The sequence below is a fragment of the Hemicordylus capensis genome, chromosome 1, assembly GCF_027244095.1.
Source record: "Hemicordylus capensis ecotype Gifberg chromosome 1, rHemCap1.1.pri, whole genome shotgun sequence".
NCBI lineage: Eukaryota > Metazoa > Chordata > Lepidosauria > Squamata > Cordylidae > Hemicordylus > Hemicordylus capensis.
Genome location: NC_069657.1, coordinates 236,218,047 through 236,239,055, shown reverse-complemented (window position 1 = coordinate 236,239,055; position 21,009 = coordinate 236,218,047). Strand labels below are relative to the sequence as shown.

The 21,009-nt window shown below is 42.5% G+C and overlaps 1 protein-coding gene across 5 annotated transcripts in view; it reads right to left on the bottom strand.

Moving 5' to 3' along the window:
- ERBB4 (erb-b2 receptor tyrosine kinase 4) overlaps window positions 1-21,009 on the bottom strand; it is a 1,268,185-nt gene that overhangs the window by 771,958 nt on the left and 475,218 nt on the right. Inside the window, exon 1 of one of the 5 annotated variants that reach the window (XM_053283384.1) lies at window positions 8,929-8,987. The exons of the other annotated variants lie outside the window; for them this stretch is intronic. Within the exon in view, the coding sequence (XP_053139359.1) occupies window positions 8,929-8,965 (37 nt within the window). The 5' untranslated portion in view covers window positions 8,966-8,987. Of the gene's footprint in view, window positions 1-8,928; window positions 8,988-21,009 lie in introns of those variants that run through there. 5 annotated transcript variants of the gene reach the window in all.

The window sequence follows — 21,009 nt, the reverse complement described above, 5'->3', positions numbered from 1 at the left end:
AAGTGGCTGCTTTTCTTCTTCCTTTCAGTTCTTGCAAATAGTTTGCTTATGTGAACAGTAACACAAATGAGTTAGGGATTATAAAGCAGAATATTGTGGCTGAAGCTCCATTGTCAGCAAAGTATTCTGGAGCTCCTGCGGTTATAGAATTCTGCTGCAGCATCGTCCATCAGCTTACATGTTATGCTGCTCAAGCAAGCAGATCACTTGCAATAGCAGAAGACAGACAGCATATGAAGGCCCAGTTTTAACATGTAGATAAAGGTGATCCAGTTGGCATAGTATATCTTGGCTTTCAAAAAGCTTTTGACAAAGTTCCTCATCAAAAACTCTTGAGAAAACTTAGCAGTCGTGGGATAAGGGAACAGGTTCATATGTGGATTGGTAACTGGTTGAAAAACAGGAAACAGAGTAGGTATAAATGGACAGTTTTAACAATGGAGGGAAGTGAGAAGTGGACCCCAAGAGTCTGTACTGGGACCGGTGCTCTTTAGCCTGTTCATAAATGATCTAGAAGTTGGGGTAAGCAGCAAGGTGGCCGGATTTGCAGTTGACACCAAATTATTTAGGTTAGTGAAATCCAAAAAAGATTGTGAGGAGCTCCAAAAGGATCTCTCCAAACTGGAGAAATGGGCAATAAAATGGCAAATGTGGTTCAATACAAGCAAGTGATGAATATTGGGCCAAAAAAACCCAACTTCACATTGGGGATGTGCAAACATCCCCAATGTGACATCGAACATCGACATCAAATCGGCTTGGTTCAATGGTTCATTATTGAACCGAAGCCTGCCTCCCCGGCCTGTTCGGGGATGGGGGTGGGGTGTTCTAAGTTTTTTTAAAAAATAAAATTTATTCACCCCCTCCAGGGGGCTTCTCTAAGGCCATCAGGGGTATCCGGTGGTTTCCCCTCCCTGCTGGCCTCTGTTAATACCCCAATTAACCAGTTAAAATAGAGGTCATCCCATGAAACCGATTGCCAAGAAATTTAGAACCGACAAACGGAAGTACTTTTTCACACAGTGCATAATCACCTATGGAATTCGCTGTCACAAGATGTGGTGATGGCTTTAATAGGGGTCTAGATAAATTCACGGAAGATAGGCCTGCCAATGGCTACTAGTCTTAGGGCTATAGGCTACCTCCAGCCTCAAAGGCAAAATGCCTCTAGATCTTGCCGGGGAATAACAGTAGGAGAGAGGGCATGCCCTCAACTTTTGCCTGTGGAATTCCCAAACAGAAAGCTGGACTAAATAGGCCTTGAGCCTGATCCAGCAAGGCTTTTCTTATGTTCTTCTTCTTATGTTCTTATGTACATTAACTGAGTACATAAAAATTATGTATTCATTTGATTCATGGCACCATTCAATCATCATTATTACTATTACTTATATACCACTTTTCAACAAAAAAGTTCTCAAAGTGGTTTACAACGACAAACCCCACCCCCAAAAAACAAGATGGTTCCCTCTCCCTCTTAAAAGATACACAGAGAAAACCAAGCAATAGCCAGTGGAAGGACGCTTGTGCGGCGGCTGAGTACGGCCATTTTGTCTCCTCCTCCTAAATTTGAGAGAATCATCATTTTATCCAGTTAGCAGGGATGGAAAGGCAAGTGAAATCCATGGAACCATATACTTGCTTTAATGTCTCTCAGCTTTCTGCCAGGATGAGGTGCCATGTTTTCTACTTCTGCAATAATCATTGAAAGTTTGACAAATCCTTCCATTATTGCTGAAATATCAGAACGCCAAGATGGCTATCAAACAACATATATGAGATATAGAGCTGCAAAGGGATCTGAGTTTGGCCCCAGTTTATAACAGAGAGCTCTGTATATAGGTCCACTCCACTGAATCTAATCCAAAAGATATCCTTTTAATCTTACAGTTTTGAAATATTGAAGAGCATTCATGCTGGTGCATTATATTGTGTTTCCCTCTAAATTACTTGAAGGAAGATTTCAGAATATTTCTCATGATGACCGTACTTGCCCCCATGGTTCAGGCAAGGTGGAAAAGGTGACTCATGTACTTTTATATGTATCCTGCAACTTAAGAAGAGATTACTGCTTCATCACACAAAAATATTTTTTTCCAAACCAGTAAGCAATTTTGTTTCTGCAATAGGAGAAGTAGCAATGAGTGAAGTAATGCAAGCAATTAGTCAAGAATGAATACTTCAGAAATATTCTCCAATTCACTGCTTAGCTCTTGAACATACTTTTTAGGAGACAGTTCATGCTGTATGGCATGTTGTACTCGTGGTTGGAAATGAAGCAGACATGTTCAAATCAACCATAGTGGCAACAAAATGTTGACTACTAGGGCCATGCATGATCTGGACTGGATACTAAGGCCATGAAAATTTTGGATTGGATCCAATCCTGAACCACATATATCGGTTCTGGGTCCTTTGGGCCCTTCGGAATTCTGGTATTGAATTTAGAATCTGATTTTTCTATTGGTGAGGATTCCCATAGAAGTCTATAGGGAAGGTTTTTTAAAATCACTCTATCTATCTATCTATCTATCTATAAGTTGGCACACAAGTAAGTAAAGATGGCTAGCCTCTGTGTCTTTAACTACAAGTATATCCAACCATCCATTTTTTAAAATTATTTTTTAAAAAGTAACCAAGACATTATACTCTCAGAGAATCGTGGAAGAAAAGTGATGTAATATCTGAGGATCTCAGGGGAATTGATGTAACATCCAAAAATCTAGAACTTTATTCTTTAAAATTGTAGATAAAATAACTGGCTCAAAAAGGTTTAAAAATAAATAAATGCATGGGGGGGGGCAGGCAGATAGATGGCAGAAGATGGCTCCCCCCCACACACACCACCACCACCGCAATCAAGGGGGAAATGTGGACTCCTGCTGCCATTTGGAGCTCCAGAATGCTCCAGAATTCCCCAAATAGTATTGGATAATATTGGACTGAAATATATTTCCCTATTTCAGATGCAGTTCAATACCCTCTGGAATGGTCCTCATTGAGTCATTTTCAGGCCAGATATTGCACAGCCCTCTTGACTACATAAAGACATATAGGAGATTTCATTCTTGGTCACTGAATCCTGCTCAGTCTTACCACCCAACATTAAATGCATTGCTTTGTTTAAATATGCATCACTGTGAATATATGCCTGAGGGTCTACATCATGTGTGCAAGTAGTTACAAGCTCTTTAGGCTTTGCCAAAACCATCTTTCTACCTTAGGCTGGGGATAAATTAGCTGCCCTCCATTCTTTCCTTCTCAGTCTCTACCAGCCTTTTCTTTATTTTGTTCTCATGTTGTTTTGCCGTGAGCTTAAGTCCTTAACTCGAACGTAGGTACTGGACTTGACAAGCAATTAGAGCAAGCAATTTCCACTCGTCAAACCTTGCCAGATTTGTCATCTGCCATCTGCACTATCATCTGGCTCTTCTCGCAGCCTTGCTGCAACCTGGATCCGTGTGCGTAGGAATGGCACAAGCCGCCCTACTGGTGGGAAGAACATGACACAACGAAGGATGTTGACATCAGGCATGGGTTTGAATTTGGGAACTCAGTGTATGTTCCTATCTATACTTGTCTTCATGTTTTATTATGCACAGTTTGTTTGGGAGCTCAAGGGCACTAGAATTCTGCTAATTATATAAACACTTGATGCTGCCAAGTGTGAAATCAGACCATTGGTCCTACCAATGCTTTTGGCTCTTTTGGAAATGGCTCCACAGGGTCTCAATTAAGTATCTTCCAAACTTCCTTCATTCTGTACACTTCATTTCACCTGAGCTTCCTTTCACTGAAGATACCAAGCACTGAACCTGGAGGTTTCTGTTTGCAAAGCATGTGCTCTGCTATTAGAATAGGACCTCTCACTTGGGGACAGAGCCCACCTTAGACTCCCTGGATAGAGTCTGGGTTTGAACCAAGATCCTCTCATGCCCTAAGCAGTGTTCCCTCTAACATGGATTCCCAGATGTTGACTACAACTCCCATAAGCCCCAGCCAAAGGCCATTGCAGCTGGGAATTCTGGGAGTTGTAGTCAACAACATCTGGGAATCCCTGCTAGAGGGGAACACTGACCCTAAGTAAGAATCCCACTCTCCAAGTAAGAATACCCTAAGACTCAACAAGTCAGATCTCTTCTGTCTCTCAGACACACACACCCCTTTCCCCCCTTGCAAGCATCGACTTATCCAGTTACAGCCTTTCATAACTGGATAAGAATCTCACTGTTACCTGATCTTATTTTCTTAAAAATAACTGAATGAATCAAACAATAATTCTCTATCAAAGCAGCTCCAATTCAAATTTAACAGGAATTGTAGTATCAGAATGCTTTACTGGCATAAGCCTATCAACTGTACAAAACTGGATGTTTCTGCAAAGCCTGCCCAAGGGCATAACAGGATGGGATTGCAAATGGTGATTCAGATATAGGGAAGAGAGAGAAATGTGTTGGTTGGCTGGCAGGGTATACCGTGGCAATATTGCCTTGCCACATCCTGCCATGGGGTGGGGAAAAGATTCCAGATACGCTGCTACCTGGTTCTGGGCCTACTTTTCAGTGATGTGGCAAAACCAGTGTTTGGGCTATATCACTGCCCCTGCTGACAGAGCGAAGAGGCATCTTTTAAAAGTGGTGGTTCTCTTTATTTAGTGGGAGGGTGGAGCAAATGGCCCTTTTCAGCCCCAGCACAGCATCCCTCCAGTGGCTGTTGCTGGGATCTATCTTATGTTTCTTTTTTAGATTATGAGTCCTTTGGGGACAGGGAGCAATTTGATTTACTCACTGATATCTATGTAAACCACTTTGGAAGCTTTTATTGAAAAGCGGAATCTAAATATGTGCCATATTCGTATTCACTGGCAGGCAGGGGCTCAAATGGCAGGCAGGGGCTCAACATGATGGAATACTCCTCCACAAAGATTCCTCAAACACAGAAAAACACTATGTGAAGAAGCAGGCTTGGCTGGAAGCTTTCTCCCTGGCATGCTGGTTTTCTATGTGCAAAAGCAATTATTTTTAATGGGACGCCATTCAGTTATGTAAGCCCCCATTGGAAATCTGCACAACCCAAACATAGGTTCAACACATCACTAAACACTAGACTATAGTGGCCGTATGTTTATAGCAAAAAGACTAAGAACGTAAATAAAAATAAGCCTCTAAATTCATGAGGCGAAATGATGCAGTCACCTCAAGTTGCAGATTTCTGGGGTAACTGTGGAACAGGAAGATGCCCCCTGCCACCTTACCTGCCTCATTCTATTGCCTGTCGCCTACTGCTACTGAAGCAACTCTTTGCCATGGTGGCACAGCTACTGCTCAAAGACCCACTCTGAGGTGGTTCTCTGCTGCCACTTCATCCTCCAAGCTCAGTGTGCCCTCTCCTCCTTCCCTTGGGCCAGGCTAGTAATGTAAAGGGGGAAGAAGCAGAAGAGAAAATAATGGAAAATGCAACAGAGTACAGAAGATGTTCTATAGACTTTCTTGCCCTTCTGTCATGTCCTCTTTGGCTTCCTTCCTCTTAATATTATTGGCCTGCCATGCAGGAGATGGACATCCACATTTGTGAATGTTTCTGTGTGCACAGGGTATTGAAGTGGTGGTGATGACTGTTGCCATTGCCACAAAAAAGAGAGAGAGAGAGAGGCAGGCACAGGGAATGGGAGGAGACATCATCTGGCACCCTGCCTCAGGCATGCTAAGATCTGGCAAACAGCTACATGGCAGCAGTGAGTGAGGGGGCACAAACCACTTGTGCAATTATATTATAGCCTACTGAAGAGCTTCTCCTAAAGGAAGGAAGGAACCTTCCTGTGGGAGGAACTACAGCCTCCAGGCACTTCTGCTACGGCCCCTGAGCTTCTTCCCAGCCTCTCCTACAGCACTCCCTGCCTGCCCCTGGATGCTGCCAAGATTCTCTGTAGCCACCCAGCTTTGCCTGCACTACTGCTGGGCCAGCATTTAAAGAACCCCCACACCACCCACCACCACCAGACTACCTGGTGCAATTCTTCTGTCATATTAGATGGGGCAACTGCTGGCTGCCTCCCTTTGTGGGGTGTGTGTGTGTGTGTTTTGACATGATTTTGTAATTCTTCTGACTTGTACAGTCTTAATATTTTTTTAATAATCCCCTAAGTAAACTCCTTACAGACAGAAACCTAGCATGCCAGAGGGGACCTTAAATTCTTCTATAGAAGAATTTCTATAGGAGACAAGAGGAGGGGAGCTTAAATTCTTTTCTATATGTGCCTCCCTGGTACTGTATACTATTCAATTATTTGAATACATATATGAATACATAAATACATACAACCCCATGAAGCCTGAGGTGGTGTATGATACAGGAGTCTCATACCTCAATCTCCTGCCTCATTCTGCATAATGTATAGATTGGCTTGGAAGCGAAGATTTGACTGTGCAAATTTTGCCATCAGCCTGCGAATCAAAATTGCAAATTGTACATCTAGAAGCTGGCATTTCTGTTAAACACACTTTGCTGTACAACTGATCTGAGCCACCAAAATGTATATTTAGCATGACATTTTGGGAGGAATATATTTTCTCCCTGTGTAAGCAACAGCTAGAAAATGGCTTTCATCCTCACATGTTTCTTCAAAAGACGTAAGACGAACTCACAGCACAAGGAAGAAGCAACTTATTCTAAAGAAGCAAAGAGAGGCAGTTTCTAATTAGGCTGGGCCATCCTTTTTAGTACTGAGCTAGAGAAACCAGACTTGGGGAAGCCCCAGAGTAATGAACTCTGTTCTGCTTTCATGTGGCATTATTTGCTTCAAATGCTAGTCAGAATCATCCAGGTTGCAGCTTAACACTTTCGTTTGTCAAGAAAACTTCACCAAAAGCTTCAGCAACATTTAGGTTATCAAAAGCGAAGCATCCTTTTTTAAAATAAAGGAAACTAGAGTGGCTCACACAAGCAGTCACAGCAACAACACACTTAAGCACCAGAAGTCTATACCATAATTAAACCTTGAAAAACAACCAACCAATATCTGCTGCCACCTAAAAATTGTTTTACAACCATCCCTATAAAGGTGCAGCAGGTAAGCTTAAAGTCTCCTGCAACAAGCATTATTTTATATGCCTCTGGAAATGACAATAACATCAGCCATCTGCAGATGCAATTGGCTAGCCAAGGGGTGGAGCGGGGGTGTGTGTGTGGAACCATCACATAGTCCGGCTGGTTTTTTGCTTTTGTTTCCAGGCCAGTTTCCTGAAAAGGATAAGGCAAGGCTGATTCCATTCTTCCCTCCCTCCTACCCTTTCAGCTATGCATCTTAGATGAATACATAGCTTTCATGATGGAATCTGCCAGAAGATTTGCATCTGAGCTCTTCTCCCAAACCTGTTAGAAACCCCTGGCCTCCATCCCCAGGCTACCCAGTAGGCATATACTGTGATCAGGGACAGGTCTCCTCTGCCTTTAATATTTCAACAGAAGGGAGGAAATTCAGCTGGTATATCTAGTCTCTGTGTTGCATGACAAGCTGCACCTGTTAAACTTCGACACAGCGGCAATTAAAGGTACAGGAACCATATCTCCCTACACTTAGTCAACATAAAGTGCAGGTTCAGTGAGGATTTGGCCCAGATATCCCACACCATTTTTCCGTGATAAACACTTGCCACCATCATTTCTGTAGACCTTTTCATCTCAGAGTAAAGTGATGCCTCTGGGAAAGCATTAAATTGCACTTAGGCTCACCACACCGAAGTCAATGGGTGCAAACCTGAACTTTGGGAGGCATCCTGTCAATTGCTCTCTCGTGTGTGTGCAATCACCCCAAAAGAGCCACCCCTGCTTTCTAAGAGGCTCTGTCCCACCAAACAGAGCTTTGCTTCTTTCTTTAGCCTGCAGTATTTCTCTTTGTGGTTTGGGAAGAATCAAGATGTGCAGTAGTTACCAGGCAATTCCACGAGGGGATTTGGAACTATTTTCACACCGATTCTGAAGTCTTCATTCTTTTCTCTCTTCCTAGAAACCAGCACAACATTTAGCCATGGTATTAAATGAGCAATAGTCACCAAAGGTAACAGGATTGGACAAGCCATGGAACAGAGCAACTGTTCCTAGGGTAGCTTAGCCAGACACTCAGGGCTTTGATAGTTAAAACACTTTTGTTCTTTTTTACTCTTCTGCATAAGCTTTAAAGGTCTAGCAGCTTTGCCATACTTTGCTAGGGGGCAGGGATACTTCTGGGCCCTTTGTCTCTCCTCTCCCACTTTCTCTTTGTGGATACAGTTAGCTCCAGAAAGAAAGAAAAAACACACTTCCCTATTATGATGAAATTTGGATTTCTTATGAAGATGAGGAGGGGGAGAAAATGAGAGAAAATGAGAGTAGATCCAACAAACCGCTATATGAATAATCACAAACAAAACAGAAAGCTCCTTTTGCATGCATGTGTGAATAGAGGAAGAATTAATTCACTGAGGAGCTGCTACAACATCTGTTGCAATGCTGGGACCAAACCACTTGCAAACCTTACTGAATTATGCTTCCTAGCTTCAAAGCATGAATGATTTCTCTTCCCTCGCTCCTTTGTAAAGCTGGCACTCTCCTAGAGAACCAAGTGTCTGCTTAACTTGCACAAGACATTGCTTTGGTGCAGGCGCAAAGAATTCCATAGCAACTCCAATAACACTAAACCTCCTTTGGGATTCCGCTTTTCATTTGCCTGTGAACAGCGGGAGGGGGTGTCCAGAGGGGTGCCTGAATGCTGCAGGCATTTACTTGACTTAAATGCATTTTAATTAACAGCACACAAACACAATGAAATCTGTGCCTCTTCATTCATCTAAAATCAGGCTTATTCCCATTCATATCAATGGCAGCTTTGGCAAGCAATCTCATGGGTCAGGAAAACGGAGCCCTCCCCTCTAACTGGGAATGCAAAACTACCTTTGGTAAAATACCGGAGACCTTCTCCTCTCGCCATTTTGGTCTGTGCAAAAGAGAAGGCTCCAGTGGTGGTTTGTGTGGGGTGGTAGTGATCAGTGCTTAATTTCACCAGGCACAGATCACTATAATTATGTGTAATTATCACCATTTGATTGCAGTGCAATTACTATGTAGTTACAGGGTAACTCTGTGGTTACTTGTGCCATAAAATTAAAGTGTTACCCTGAGATGCACAAATTACATAATAATCCTCTCCCAGAGTCAATTAGTAATTGCCACATAATCCATGGGTCACATAATGAAGAGGTAAAAATATCTGTAATTAGACTTAGTAATGGCCTAATTAAAGGGAACCACCCCAATATCCTACCCACATTGGAATGCTGAACTGGAAGCAGACTAAGAAAAGAAAAGAAAAACTCTTGACAAACATTTGGGAAATGAAAGCCATGTGGTAAGTTTCCACCATGGAACAATTGAAGCATGTGCTTAAGCATAAAGTATCCCCTTTAGGGCTTAAAAACCCTCTCTTCAACTAAGCAAGAATGAAATTAAAATTAACTGGTTTCTCCAAACCATCTCCAGCGTATTGGGAGACTGGGCAGAAGATGGCATGCTTGCCCATCCCATGGGTTTAACTAAGATTAAATTAAAGGACTGCAGTATATTTTCTACTGATACAAGCTCCCAATTTAAAAACAAACAAACAAATAACACCTTAAGCCATGAGTTCTCAAACTTGGGTCCCCTGGAACTTTCCCAGACAGCTGGCTTTCCCACGGGTTTACTGCGAGGCTTCACTGTGAATATGAAGTGGATTCTTTTACCCCAGATATAAATCGGGCTACATTCTAATGCGTGATGAAAAACCCAGATTGTGTGTGAAGTGCTCCCTGATGGTTTGCAGGAACTTCGCGGTAAACTTGGCCAATATGTGAATGCATGCCATATTCCAGAGGTGGATGCAAACTAAAAACCAGGTGTGAAAAACTTCCTGATTATATTGGATTACAACTCCCACCATCCTTCAGCCATTGCAGCTGTGGATGCTGGGAAATGTAGTCCAGCAATATCAGGGGACCCACGTTTGAAAACCACTGCCTTAAGCAACAATTCAGACAACAATTGTCTATCAACCAAACCTTCAAAAAGACAGAGGTGGAGGAGTTGATCTCCAGAGCCCTAAGGGGTTTCCACTTCTATAACTGACCAGATCCAATGCTCAAAGGCAGAAGCCTGCAAATGTCAGGGCTGGAATCCTGCTTTCCTCTGCAAAATAGGAAGTTCTGAAGCCCATACCAGGTGAGAAACCTTTTCCTCCACAATACCCAGAAGCACCCATCTCCTAATTCAGGTTAGCTGTGACTATGGGTCTACGGGACTACATAAACTAGGTTTTTAGCTTACTTTCCAGTAGGCTTATGAGATCCAGCATTCTCTGTGTGTGTCCGTCCATGTGTCCCCCCACCCCATCAACTTCACAACGCCTGGACCAATATGAACAAAATCAGGTACAGTTGTAGGGACACCTCACTGGTGTAGTTTGTGATGATGTCATCCATCCCAATCCAAGATTAATTGTGTGAATGTCTGAGGTGCCAGCCGGCTGATTTGTGGACTATCTAACCCATTTGAATCAAATTGGGCACAGTTGCTGTGAGTGACACACAGGGACACCTCAACGGCATAGTTTGTGATTATGTCATCCACACCGGTCCAAGATGGTGGCTGTGTAAACTTTTGAAGCACAAGTGGGCTAACTTGTGACCCCTTAACCAATTTGAGCCAAATTTGCTGCAGCTGTAGGGACACATAGGGGCACTTCAGTGGCATAGTTTGTGATGATATTATCTAAGATAGTGGATGTGTGAGTGTTTGAGGTGCAAGTGGGCTAATTTGTGGACTGTCTAACTGATTTGAACCAAATTAGGTACAGTTGTAGTGAGTGACACACAGGGACACCTCAGTGGTGTGGTTTGTGATGATGTCATCCACCCTGATTCAAGTTAGTGGAATCATAAACTTTTGAGGTGCAAGTAAGCTAACTTGTGAACTGCTTAACTGGTTTGAATCACATTTGCTACAGCTGTAGGGACACACAAGGATGATTCCATCCACCCCAATTCAAGATGGTGGACACAAACTTTTGAGGCGCAAGTGCACTAATTTGTGGACAGTCTAACTGATTTGAACCAAATTTGCTACAGCTGTATGGACACATAGGGATGCCCCAATGGTGTCGTTTGTGATTATTTCTTCCACCCCGATCTAAGACGGTGGGCATGTTAACTTTTGAGGTGCAAGTGCACTAACCTGAGGACTGTCTAACTGATTTGAACCAAATTTGGTACAGTTGTAGTGAGTGACACACAGGGACACATCAATAGTGTATTTTGTGATATGTGATCTACCCCAATCCAAGATGGTGGACGCGTGAACATTTGAGGTGCAAGAGATCTAACTTGTGGACCTCTATTTGAACCAAATTTAGTCCAGTTGTAGAGATAGTGAAAGGAATATAGGGTGATTAGTTCTTACTAGAACAACTTGTTAATATTAGAAAACAGGAGGTTGTCTTAAATTCAGAGTTCCGTTCCATTTAAGTAAATGCAGGTATAGCCTGTATTTAATTTCTGCTATTAAAGGGTATCGTCTTAAATTCAGTCATCTTCTATTTGGGTAAATATGGTGTATAGGAATGCATTTTGCTATGGGAATACATGCTGTACATGTGCAGCAGTAGATTCTGCTTCAGCTTACCTGCAAGTACATAGAAAGGGTTGGATTCCAAGTGTTTCTTCCATAAATATAGAACACTTTTGTCTGTCTGTTTGTTTTATTTTCTCTTTCCCCTTTGCATGAAATAAAAGTGTGATCAATTTGTGGGATACATAATCAGGATCAAGCCCAAAGAATTTACAGAACACTCAAGAAATGGAGAACTAATGATTGTTATCTGGACCAACTAGTGTAAAACCTTAGTCACATCACGGCTGGATTACTGTAACATGCTCTACGTGGGCCTGCCCTTGAAGAATATTCAGAAACTTCAGCTAGTGCAAAATGCGGCTGCTAGGATTTTATCTGGAGCTGCCTGCTGGGATCACATTACACCCATTCTGAAAGAGCTGCACTGGCTGCCCATTTGTTTCATTTGAGTCCAGTTCAAGGTGCTGTTTTTGACCTTTTAAGCCCTTAATGGTTTGGGCCCTGAATATCTGAGGGACCACCTGCTCCCAAAGGTTGCTGCCTACTTGGCGAGGTCATCTGGCGGGGTGGGGGTGGGGGAGGCGGGCTCTGCTCCATGTGCTGACAATGATGGAGGCTTGGCTGTTGTGCATGTGGGTCAGGGCCTTCTCAATTGTTGCCCCCAGACTCTGGAATGCTCTTCTGATGGGCATACACTCCTTCGTCTCCATCGCAGATTTTATGTTTATAGTCTTGTTTTAACTTTTGTGTGAACCACCTTGAGATTGTTTTAATGAAAGGTGGCATAGAAATTTAACAATAACATAAATAAAAACAAAACAAAACAAAAGGCTGATTTTGAGTCAGAGCAACCAAACAAACAAAATTAATATTGTATGGCAAAGCTACTTAGTCAGACCTATCTTTCAGCACAAAGGAATGGAAAGTTTGTTAATGCAGATCTCTACAAAGTGTCTTACAATTAAACATTCAATATCAGCTTTTGTAACAGATTGTTGGGGGTGCTTCATACCAGCAAGGCCCGGCTGAAATTTAACACCGGAGGGAGCTGGTTCTTCCAGGATTCTGGCAGTGAACCAGAGACCATTCTGTCTTGAACCAGCCTGTGATTTGCCTTCCTTCTCACCAAGAAAATAATCTAATTGAAAAAAATACTGTTGCCCTCCTCTCTGTGAGCATTTTAGCCTTTTTAACCAATGCTTGCAATTTTGTTCCAAGTCACTGTTGTTAAAGGTGACAAGCTATAGCACTGATTAGGCTACTAATAAAAGCCAGCCCTTTTACTTTACTGAAGAAGGATATCAAAACCAATGCTTCTTCTTGTGACATTTCCCTGCCCTTTTATGCACATACATATAGCTTGTTTTGTTTAATACTGGATTTCCCCCATCTAAAACAGTGTCATTAGTTACAGAGCCTTACTTTCAGTGGTGATGAATCCAGGAAAATCAGTAACATGGAATTCCAGTTCCCTCACTATCCTCTATTACAAGCATAAAGCTTGACCTTTGTATCTGGTGTCCTTGGGAACACAAAAGCCATAGAATAAGCATTGAGGCTGGGGTACACTTTGAGGGATGTACTACACATACATGGTGACCACAGGAATTGACCTTTTCTAGGCTTTTAGCAAAAACTGCTAACCTCATTTTATGTTTAGTCTTCAAAAACATGAGGGGAAGAAACATGTGTTCTTAGAATGAAAGTAGATAATTCAAGTGGTTCTGTGGAATATATGGAAAACATACAGGGCCAATAGTGACTATATTTCATGTTCTTCAGATAGCTCCATCTCTATAAAGGGCAGATACGCTTAATCCCTAAACCTTGCTGACTAGAAACCTTGTTGGGGAAGGGAAGTGTGCTGGTGCTGAGATTGTGGGATCAACATGAGACTTTAAACTGATCTAATTTCAGTTGGTATAAAACCCATGGGGCTGTAACAAGCAGGAACCTTGAATGAAAGAGGGCTTCCTGTCCTCTGCTCTTTGGGATAGAGAGCCAGCATGGTGTAGTGGCTAGAGTGCCGGACTAGGACCGAGGAGACCCGAGTTCAAATCCCCATTTAACCATGAGACTTGCTGGGTGACTCTGGGCCAGTCACTTCTCTCTCAGCCTAACCTACTTCACAGGGTTGTTGTGAGGAAAAACCTAAGTATGTGGTACACCGCTCTGGGCTCCTTGGAGGAAGAGCGGGATATAAATGTAAATAATAATAATAATAAGCAGATGAAACCGTGGACCACCTAATCAGCTATTGTACAAAGATCGCACAGACTGACTACAAACAAAGGCATGACAAGGTAGCAGGGATGATACACTGGAACATCTGCAAAAAAGACAAGCTACCTGTAGCCAAAAACTGGTGGGACTATAAAATTGAAAAAGTGGTAGAAAATGAAGATGCAAAAATATTATGGGACTTCCAACTACAAACAGACAAACATCTGCCACACAATACACCAGATACAACTGCAGTTGAGAAGAAAGAAAAACAAGTTAAAATAATCAACATAGCAAGACCAGGTGATAGCAGAATAGAAGAAAAAGAAATAGAAAAAATCACAAAATACAAAGATCTACTAATTGAAATTGAAAGGCTGTGACAGAAGAAGACCAAAATAATCCCAGTAGTAATTGGTGCCCTAGGTGCAATTCCAAAACACCTTGAAGAGCACCTCAACACCATAGGGGCCACAGAAATCACCATCAGCCAATTACAAAAAGCAACTTTACTGGGAATAGCCTATATTCTGTGACGATATCTATAATAATAACAGCAACAACATTGACAATAAAATTCAGCCATCCCAGGTCCTTGGGAAGGACTCGATGTCTGGATAAAACAAACCAGTCATTACCACCTTTCTGACTGTGTAAACAACAACAACAACAACAATAAATAAATCTAGATCACCCTTCTCCATTGCCCCTTCCCCTCTAGATTGTGCAGGGCCCCAGCAAACTTTGCTTCTGTCACTTCAAATCTGATGGAGTTGGACACATCTTAATCTCAGTGGACTTTGTACCATGTCAGTGGTAGATTCCTCTGCAAGCCACTTCCATGGAGACAGCTTGCTCAGGACTCTGCAGTTGCCATGGCCACTGCATTCCCTGTGCTAACATCCTCCATGAACAAGAAGGGAACAAACTGCCAGTTTGGCTGGCCGTGAGGAAGATAACTTCATTCCAGACTAAGAAAGTATCAGCAAATCCCAGGCACTGCCTACACTGTCCTGCACCACACCAAGCACTGTTCATTGGTTCAAGGTCATTAATAGTGCAGTGATACACTTATAAGAACAGTCACCACTTATAAGAAATAGAAACTTAGATCATAGAAAGCACTGTTGATCACCAATCTCTGTAATTTCATGTCAGCAAATCAATGCAGTTACAATCACACACACACAACACACACACACACACACCCCACACACACACTTTTAAGGATCCCAGTAATGGGAGGAACAAGTATTCAAGAGCAGAAAAAAATTTAGCTGGCTTTTGGTATGGTTTCTGTTTCCTTTTAAGGGCCCCAGTGATTCTCAACATACTAGAAAGCCTGACATGGTGTTAAGCAGGTGACCAAAATATGCCTTATAAATTAGTCAAGGACAACGGTATAATAAAGTCAAGGACAATATTAAGAAGTATTGGAATGAAGCCAAACTGGACTATATCAAACAACCTTGCTGCAGGTCAATTCTGTAGTATTTCAGAGACATATGAACTTTAACTTTGCATTTCTGCTTTAAGTGAAGGGCACTTCATTTTCACAGCCCTAAAAGCTGAAATTCATGCCACTATTAAAACAAAATTTTTGTAACATTACATACCTGGAAAGGTAGCAAATAAAACACAAGTCAAGGCCTATTTCACATTTACATTTTGTCCAGGTCTGGGCTTTATGCGTGAGATATATAGTTCTACATATATTGCCAAGCAGCCCCTTCCAAAGTCTATTGAAAAGATGCTTTGCCAATTTCCATAATGCCCATTATTTTCATAAAATGCCAGCCAAGTATTTCACACCTAAATGTGAAATGGGTCACACGCTGGCTACAGGAGTTCAGACCATTTCCATCCTAGATCTGCTTCCATCTGCCCACCGGCAGCAAGTCAGTTTCTCTGCTTCGATAATGGCTACTTCCCCCTGCCTAGAAGAGGTGTCACCTGCTCTCACTGGCTTCTGACTGAGGGAGCTTATTTACATGCGTGTGCACTATGACTGTGCATGGACAAAATTATCAGATCCAATCTGATCCTGATCCAATGCAAGCAAGAATCAGTTCATACATCTGATAATTGGAGCAGCCCAGATCAAATCATTCAGTGTATAATTAATAGGTTGATACACTGTCCTATAGGATATGATGGCCCATAAGAAATACTTCTGGGAGCCATCAATGTAAGTGCCAAGGCATCCTTAACAGATGTAGCTCAGGAGCTTGTGGTAGCCATGAAAACTATATGTTCATCCACTCTGTGTTTGGCCCAACATGTGGCAGTTCGCACAATGGAGACAGTTTTCTTTAGTGAACAAGATGGGGCTGGAGAGACTCCTTTGTCATGGAAGGGTCACTGCCTGCGTAAGGAGGAAGGTTTCACAGCTCTTCTTAACCTCTACAGTTGTTAGATCCCTGAATGTTAAGGGTTCCAAATGCACTTGAGAAATATTTAGTTGGCACTCTCAGCCTATCTGTCAAAGCTCTGGTGGATTCAGAGGCGTAACTATAGGAGGGGCAGGGGGGGGCACGTGCCCCGGGCTCCATCTTTTCTGGTCACATGGGGGGCACTGCCATGACAAAAAAAAATTAAAAATTTTTTTTTTAATTTTTTTGTTAATACAAATGTTTCCTGCTCAGTGCAGCAGCGCTGCAGCAGTCAAGGGAGTGCGTTAGCGCCCCCTCCCCCATGAGCGGTCCCTTCCGCGCCGCCCGCGCCCCCCCCACATTGCTTTGCTGGCACCTGGCGGCCAGTCAGTGGCCTGGCTTGGCGGCGGCGGTGGGCGCTTGTGAGGAAAAACCTAAGTATAATGTAGTATGTGGGGGGGGTGCGGGGGCGCAGGGGGCACCATTTCAGTGCTTGCCCCGGGCGCCGTTTTCCCTAGTTACGCCTCTAGGTGAATTCAATGCTCTGGTGGATACAGAACTCAATTGGGTGGTTGACATGATAGCTGTCAGGCAACCCCTCTCTCTTGCTAGAGCTTAAGCATCTACTAGGGAGTTTGGGGCAATGTGGAAGCAGGGATGATGGTTAGAATGTAACTGGAAACATGTGTTGAATCTGACCAAATATGGCTTGAAGCCCACTTCAAGGTCATTCCATGGCAGTGCTGAAGAGATCTTTCTTCTCTGCCATCAGTGAGTCTACCCAGTCTTATCTAGTGGAGTTTTTCTTGAATGGTTAAAATATTGTTCAGTCTAATTTCCAGTTAAACTGATATTTTAAGCCCTTTTATAGTGTATGGTGACAATTTTGCTATGTATGTCACAAATAAACTTACTCAAATCTACCACCACCTTAGCAACAGGATCAAGCGCAGAAGTGGTTAGTGCTTCCTCTTATCCAGTTTTGTTGGATAAGAGTGTGTGAGGGAAAGGAGATATGGAATGCCAGGACATGGGAGGACTGGAAGGGTCACAGGGTATGAAGAAATATTGGTGAAGGGGTGGGGAAAACTTTGGCCACACTTTGTTAGAGACAGATCAGCCTGAACTGACTCCATATTTCACTTCTCTCAAAACATTCCTATTGTACCCAGGATCTGGCTCCCAGATGCGGGAATACAATCAGTACCATTGATTTGGCATTCCTGGTGCCTGAGATATGACAAAGAATATGACAAAGATTGTGGTCAAAAAGGCCCACACCAGTATAGCAGTGGTCTGAAGGTATGGCCAAGCTGCACAACAAGGCTGAAGACTGATATAGATGATGGTGATTTTTTGGTTAATGATGATTTGAAGAATTATACTTTGTTAGCTGCACACAACACAACATTAAAACATCAAACAAAAACACACAGAACATATCAAATTACAACACACACACACGCACACACACTTCAAAACAATTTAAAAACCTTTTTAAATTACCATGTTTTAAGATGGTAATCATATCTGTTTGGACTCAGCTCTCCAGCTTGGAGGAGTTTTCCAAGACTGGCACAATGAGAGTTGGTGGGAGAAGAGTCAAGGTCTGACATCTCCCTTTTACAAAAGTCAAACACCCCACCCTTTTAAGTAACTTGTGAGAATCACTGCCCATTAGCAACAAAAGAACCCAAGCAACTGAGCTACATGCCTGTCTTTTGTCCTTTGTCCCCTTCCCTGCAACCTCTTGCTGAGGATTCCCTGAAGTGAGTCAGCATGAGTTTTTACACTCATGTTTCTTAACTGCCCAGGCCCCTCAGACACTTCCATAACCCTATCCACCTCTTCCATCCAGCCTATCCACCTCTTCCATCCAGAGAAGAATGAGAACAACCTTGTAATCAACACACACCAGCTGCACAGAAACTTCAACTGCAGAGTGTGATAATTTCATGAGCCATAGGAGGTGTCATATTGTTCTCAGGTGCCACAGGGGCATGGGCCACTACTGTTTTGATGGAGGGTTAATTTTGTTGATAAAATGTAATAGTTTAAAAAAAAAATACACTTGACAATTCACCAAAGAAGGGAAAATGAGTTCCTGACCGAAAAAGGTACTATAATTTCCACTCTTTATTTCTCCAAACTGAGATCCCCAAGGTGGGGAAAACCTTTGAGCCTCTCTCAAAGTTCATGCAGAAATAAGCAACTGGTGGTAGTGAACACTCTCATCCATAGTTATGAGGGCAGGGCTTCAAATAAAACGGACATATCCAAAACAAGCCAGCTGACCTATCCAAAATGCTTAAGGACACAAGGGGTGAAGTTTCATTGAAGTCTTTATTGTGAACCACCCAGAGACAGGAGTTTTGGGCAGTATATACATTTGTTAAGTAAATAAAAAAAATAATTAATTAAATTAAATTAAATTAAAATACAAATACATAAATAGCCTTGTATTGTGCTACAACTTACAAGTGGTATGTAGCAGTCAACAGCTTAAATTATCTGTAGTAGAAGTGGGGGGGGGGGGGCGGGAATCACCAGATATTACAACAGGCAAACCTCTCTTTCTCTTATGTGTATCAATCATTTATCATCCAATATGTGTGCCAAATTTATTATTATTATTATTATTATTATTATTATTAATTCGATTTCTATACCGCCCTTCCAAAAATGGCTCAGGGCGGTTTACAAAGAGAAATAAAGCAAATAAGATGGCTCCCTGTCCCCAAAGGGCTCACATTCTAAAAAGAAACATAGGACACACACCAGCAACAGTCACTGGAAGTACTGTGCTGGGCGTGGATAGGGCCAGTTACTCTCCCCCTGCTAAATAAAGAGAATCACCACGGTAAAAGGTGCCTCTTTGCCCAGTTAGCAGGGGTGGATAACTCTTATTCCACATGAAGGAATAACCCTTAGGCCGCATAGACATCACTACTGCTTCTCTGAGATACTTGGAGAATGGAAGCTGCAAGGGAGAGACTTGCTTGCCTGAACAAAGCCATGGAGAACCCAGAATGCTCCAGACTGAGTCCCTTCTGCCCACTGGGCCACACTGTTTTGGGGCAAACCCACAGCTTCCTACACAGACGTGCTCTGTTTCCACAGCCTGCCCTCAAGGAACATAAAATCTCAGCCTCAAACAACTTGGAGATGCATTCTCATTTTCCTCCATACTTGTGATAGCAAAGGGAAATTAAAGAGTGGCTGCTGAAAAGTCCTCCTGGCTTTCAAGACGGAACGGGAGTTTGAACCTAGGGACGAGCCCATCTGTGTGCAGAGGGGCCACATGAGTTCTCAGCTTGAAACAAGTGGTGGCAACATAGAAGCAATGATGTTTACATCGAGAAATGAAATGCAATGAATCAGTGCAGTTTTATCCATTATATTCTTCACCCTGCCATCTTTTCCTTTTTAATTTTATTTTTTATCATAGACCTATGAAACAAATACAAAAATAATTACTGCATAAACCAAAACAGATGGCTCCATTTCATTCTTTCCATAATAGTAACTAAAAAAATTCCCCCAGGTTTCATACTTCTTAGCATACTCTGTCATCTCTTTTTCTAATCTCTATTTCCTTGGACTCCCACCACCCCAAAGGCTTCAATCTTAAGCACACTTATTGAACGCAGTAGGATGCTCTTCCAAGGAAACAGCATGGCTAGAATTGGGCAGTATGACTCTTTTCTTCTTCTCCTGGAATTTTTCAATTCAACATTTTAAAAATGTCTGCTAAAAGACTGGGTGCTTGCACACACATCTGAGGCAACTATCCTAGCTGTATACGCGTTCTAGGAATGTGTAGGGCACAGAATGTAATCATGGCAGAAAGCCCTATCCTTACCTAGGCTTATAACAAGAAGTTCTAGTAAGAACTTATCTGCCTGCTTTACTTTCACTATAATCTAAATTGATAATTACCATTTTCACACATTAGACCACTTGTGCCTCAAACGTTCACACATCTGCCATCTTGAAGTGGTGTGGTTGACATCATCACAAATTACAGGCCCGATGTGTTCCTACAACTGTACCAAATTTGTTTCAAATTGGTCCAGGTATTAGAAAGTTGATAGAGGGACATACACACACAGCAGGGTGATCTCATGAGCTTACTTTCCTTAAGGAAAGCAGGCTAAAAAAGGATTTCCAATTGCACAGAGAGTGCCCTACATGCTTACATTTGTGTGTGAAGATGTTACATAGGCCTTGAAATGACTGACCTTAACCTGAGGCAGGCTTGCTAGCATGATCCCACTTCTCCCACCTGATAAAATTCATAGAATGTGTGAAAATGACACTCCAAAGAGTTTATTATTTATGTCCATCCTGCCCCTCCTCTGAGGAGCTCAGGACAGGGCACACAGTTCTCTCTCTCACTCTTTCTCTCATACACACACACACGGCCCGGCTAGTTTCATGGGTGAAGAAGGATTTGATCGTGTGTCTCCCCTAATCCAACAGTCTGGCTGCTGTTAGATCACATTGGCCTTCATTCATCGCCCTTCCTCTTACTAGAAATAGGCTGCAGTTACCTGCTGATCGAATCTCATTGATGCCTGGTGAATTATCTCCAGCCATCAATTAGTGATAAGGCAGCAGCTGCCTAGACTAACTGTTCAGGAGTTACATTTTGCTACAGCAGCCCAGGGGTAAATACAGGTGCACACCAGCTCTGAGAAACAAAAAAAATGTTACTTTATGTTCTTCCTTTACTGCCTCCTATCCCCTTTCAGATATGAATGCCCCAAGTTGATGT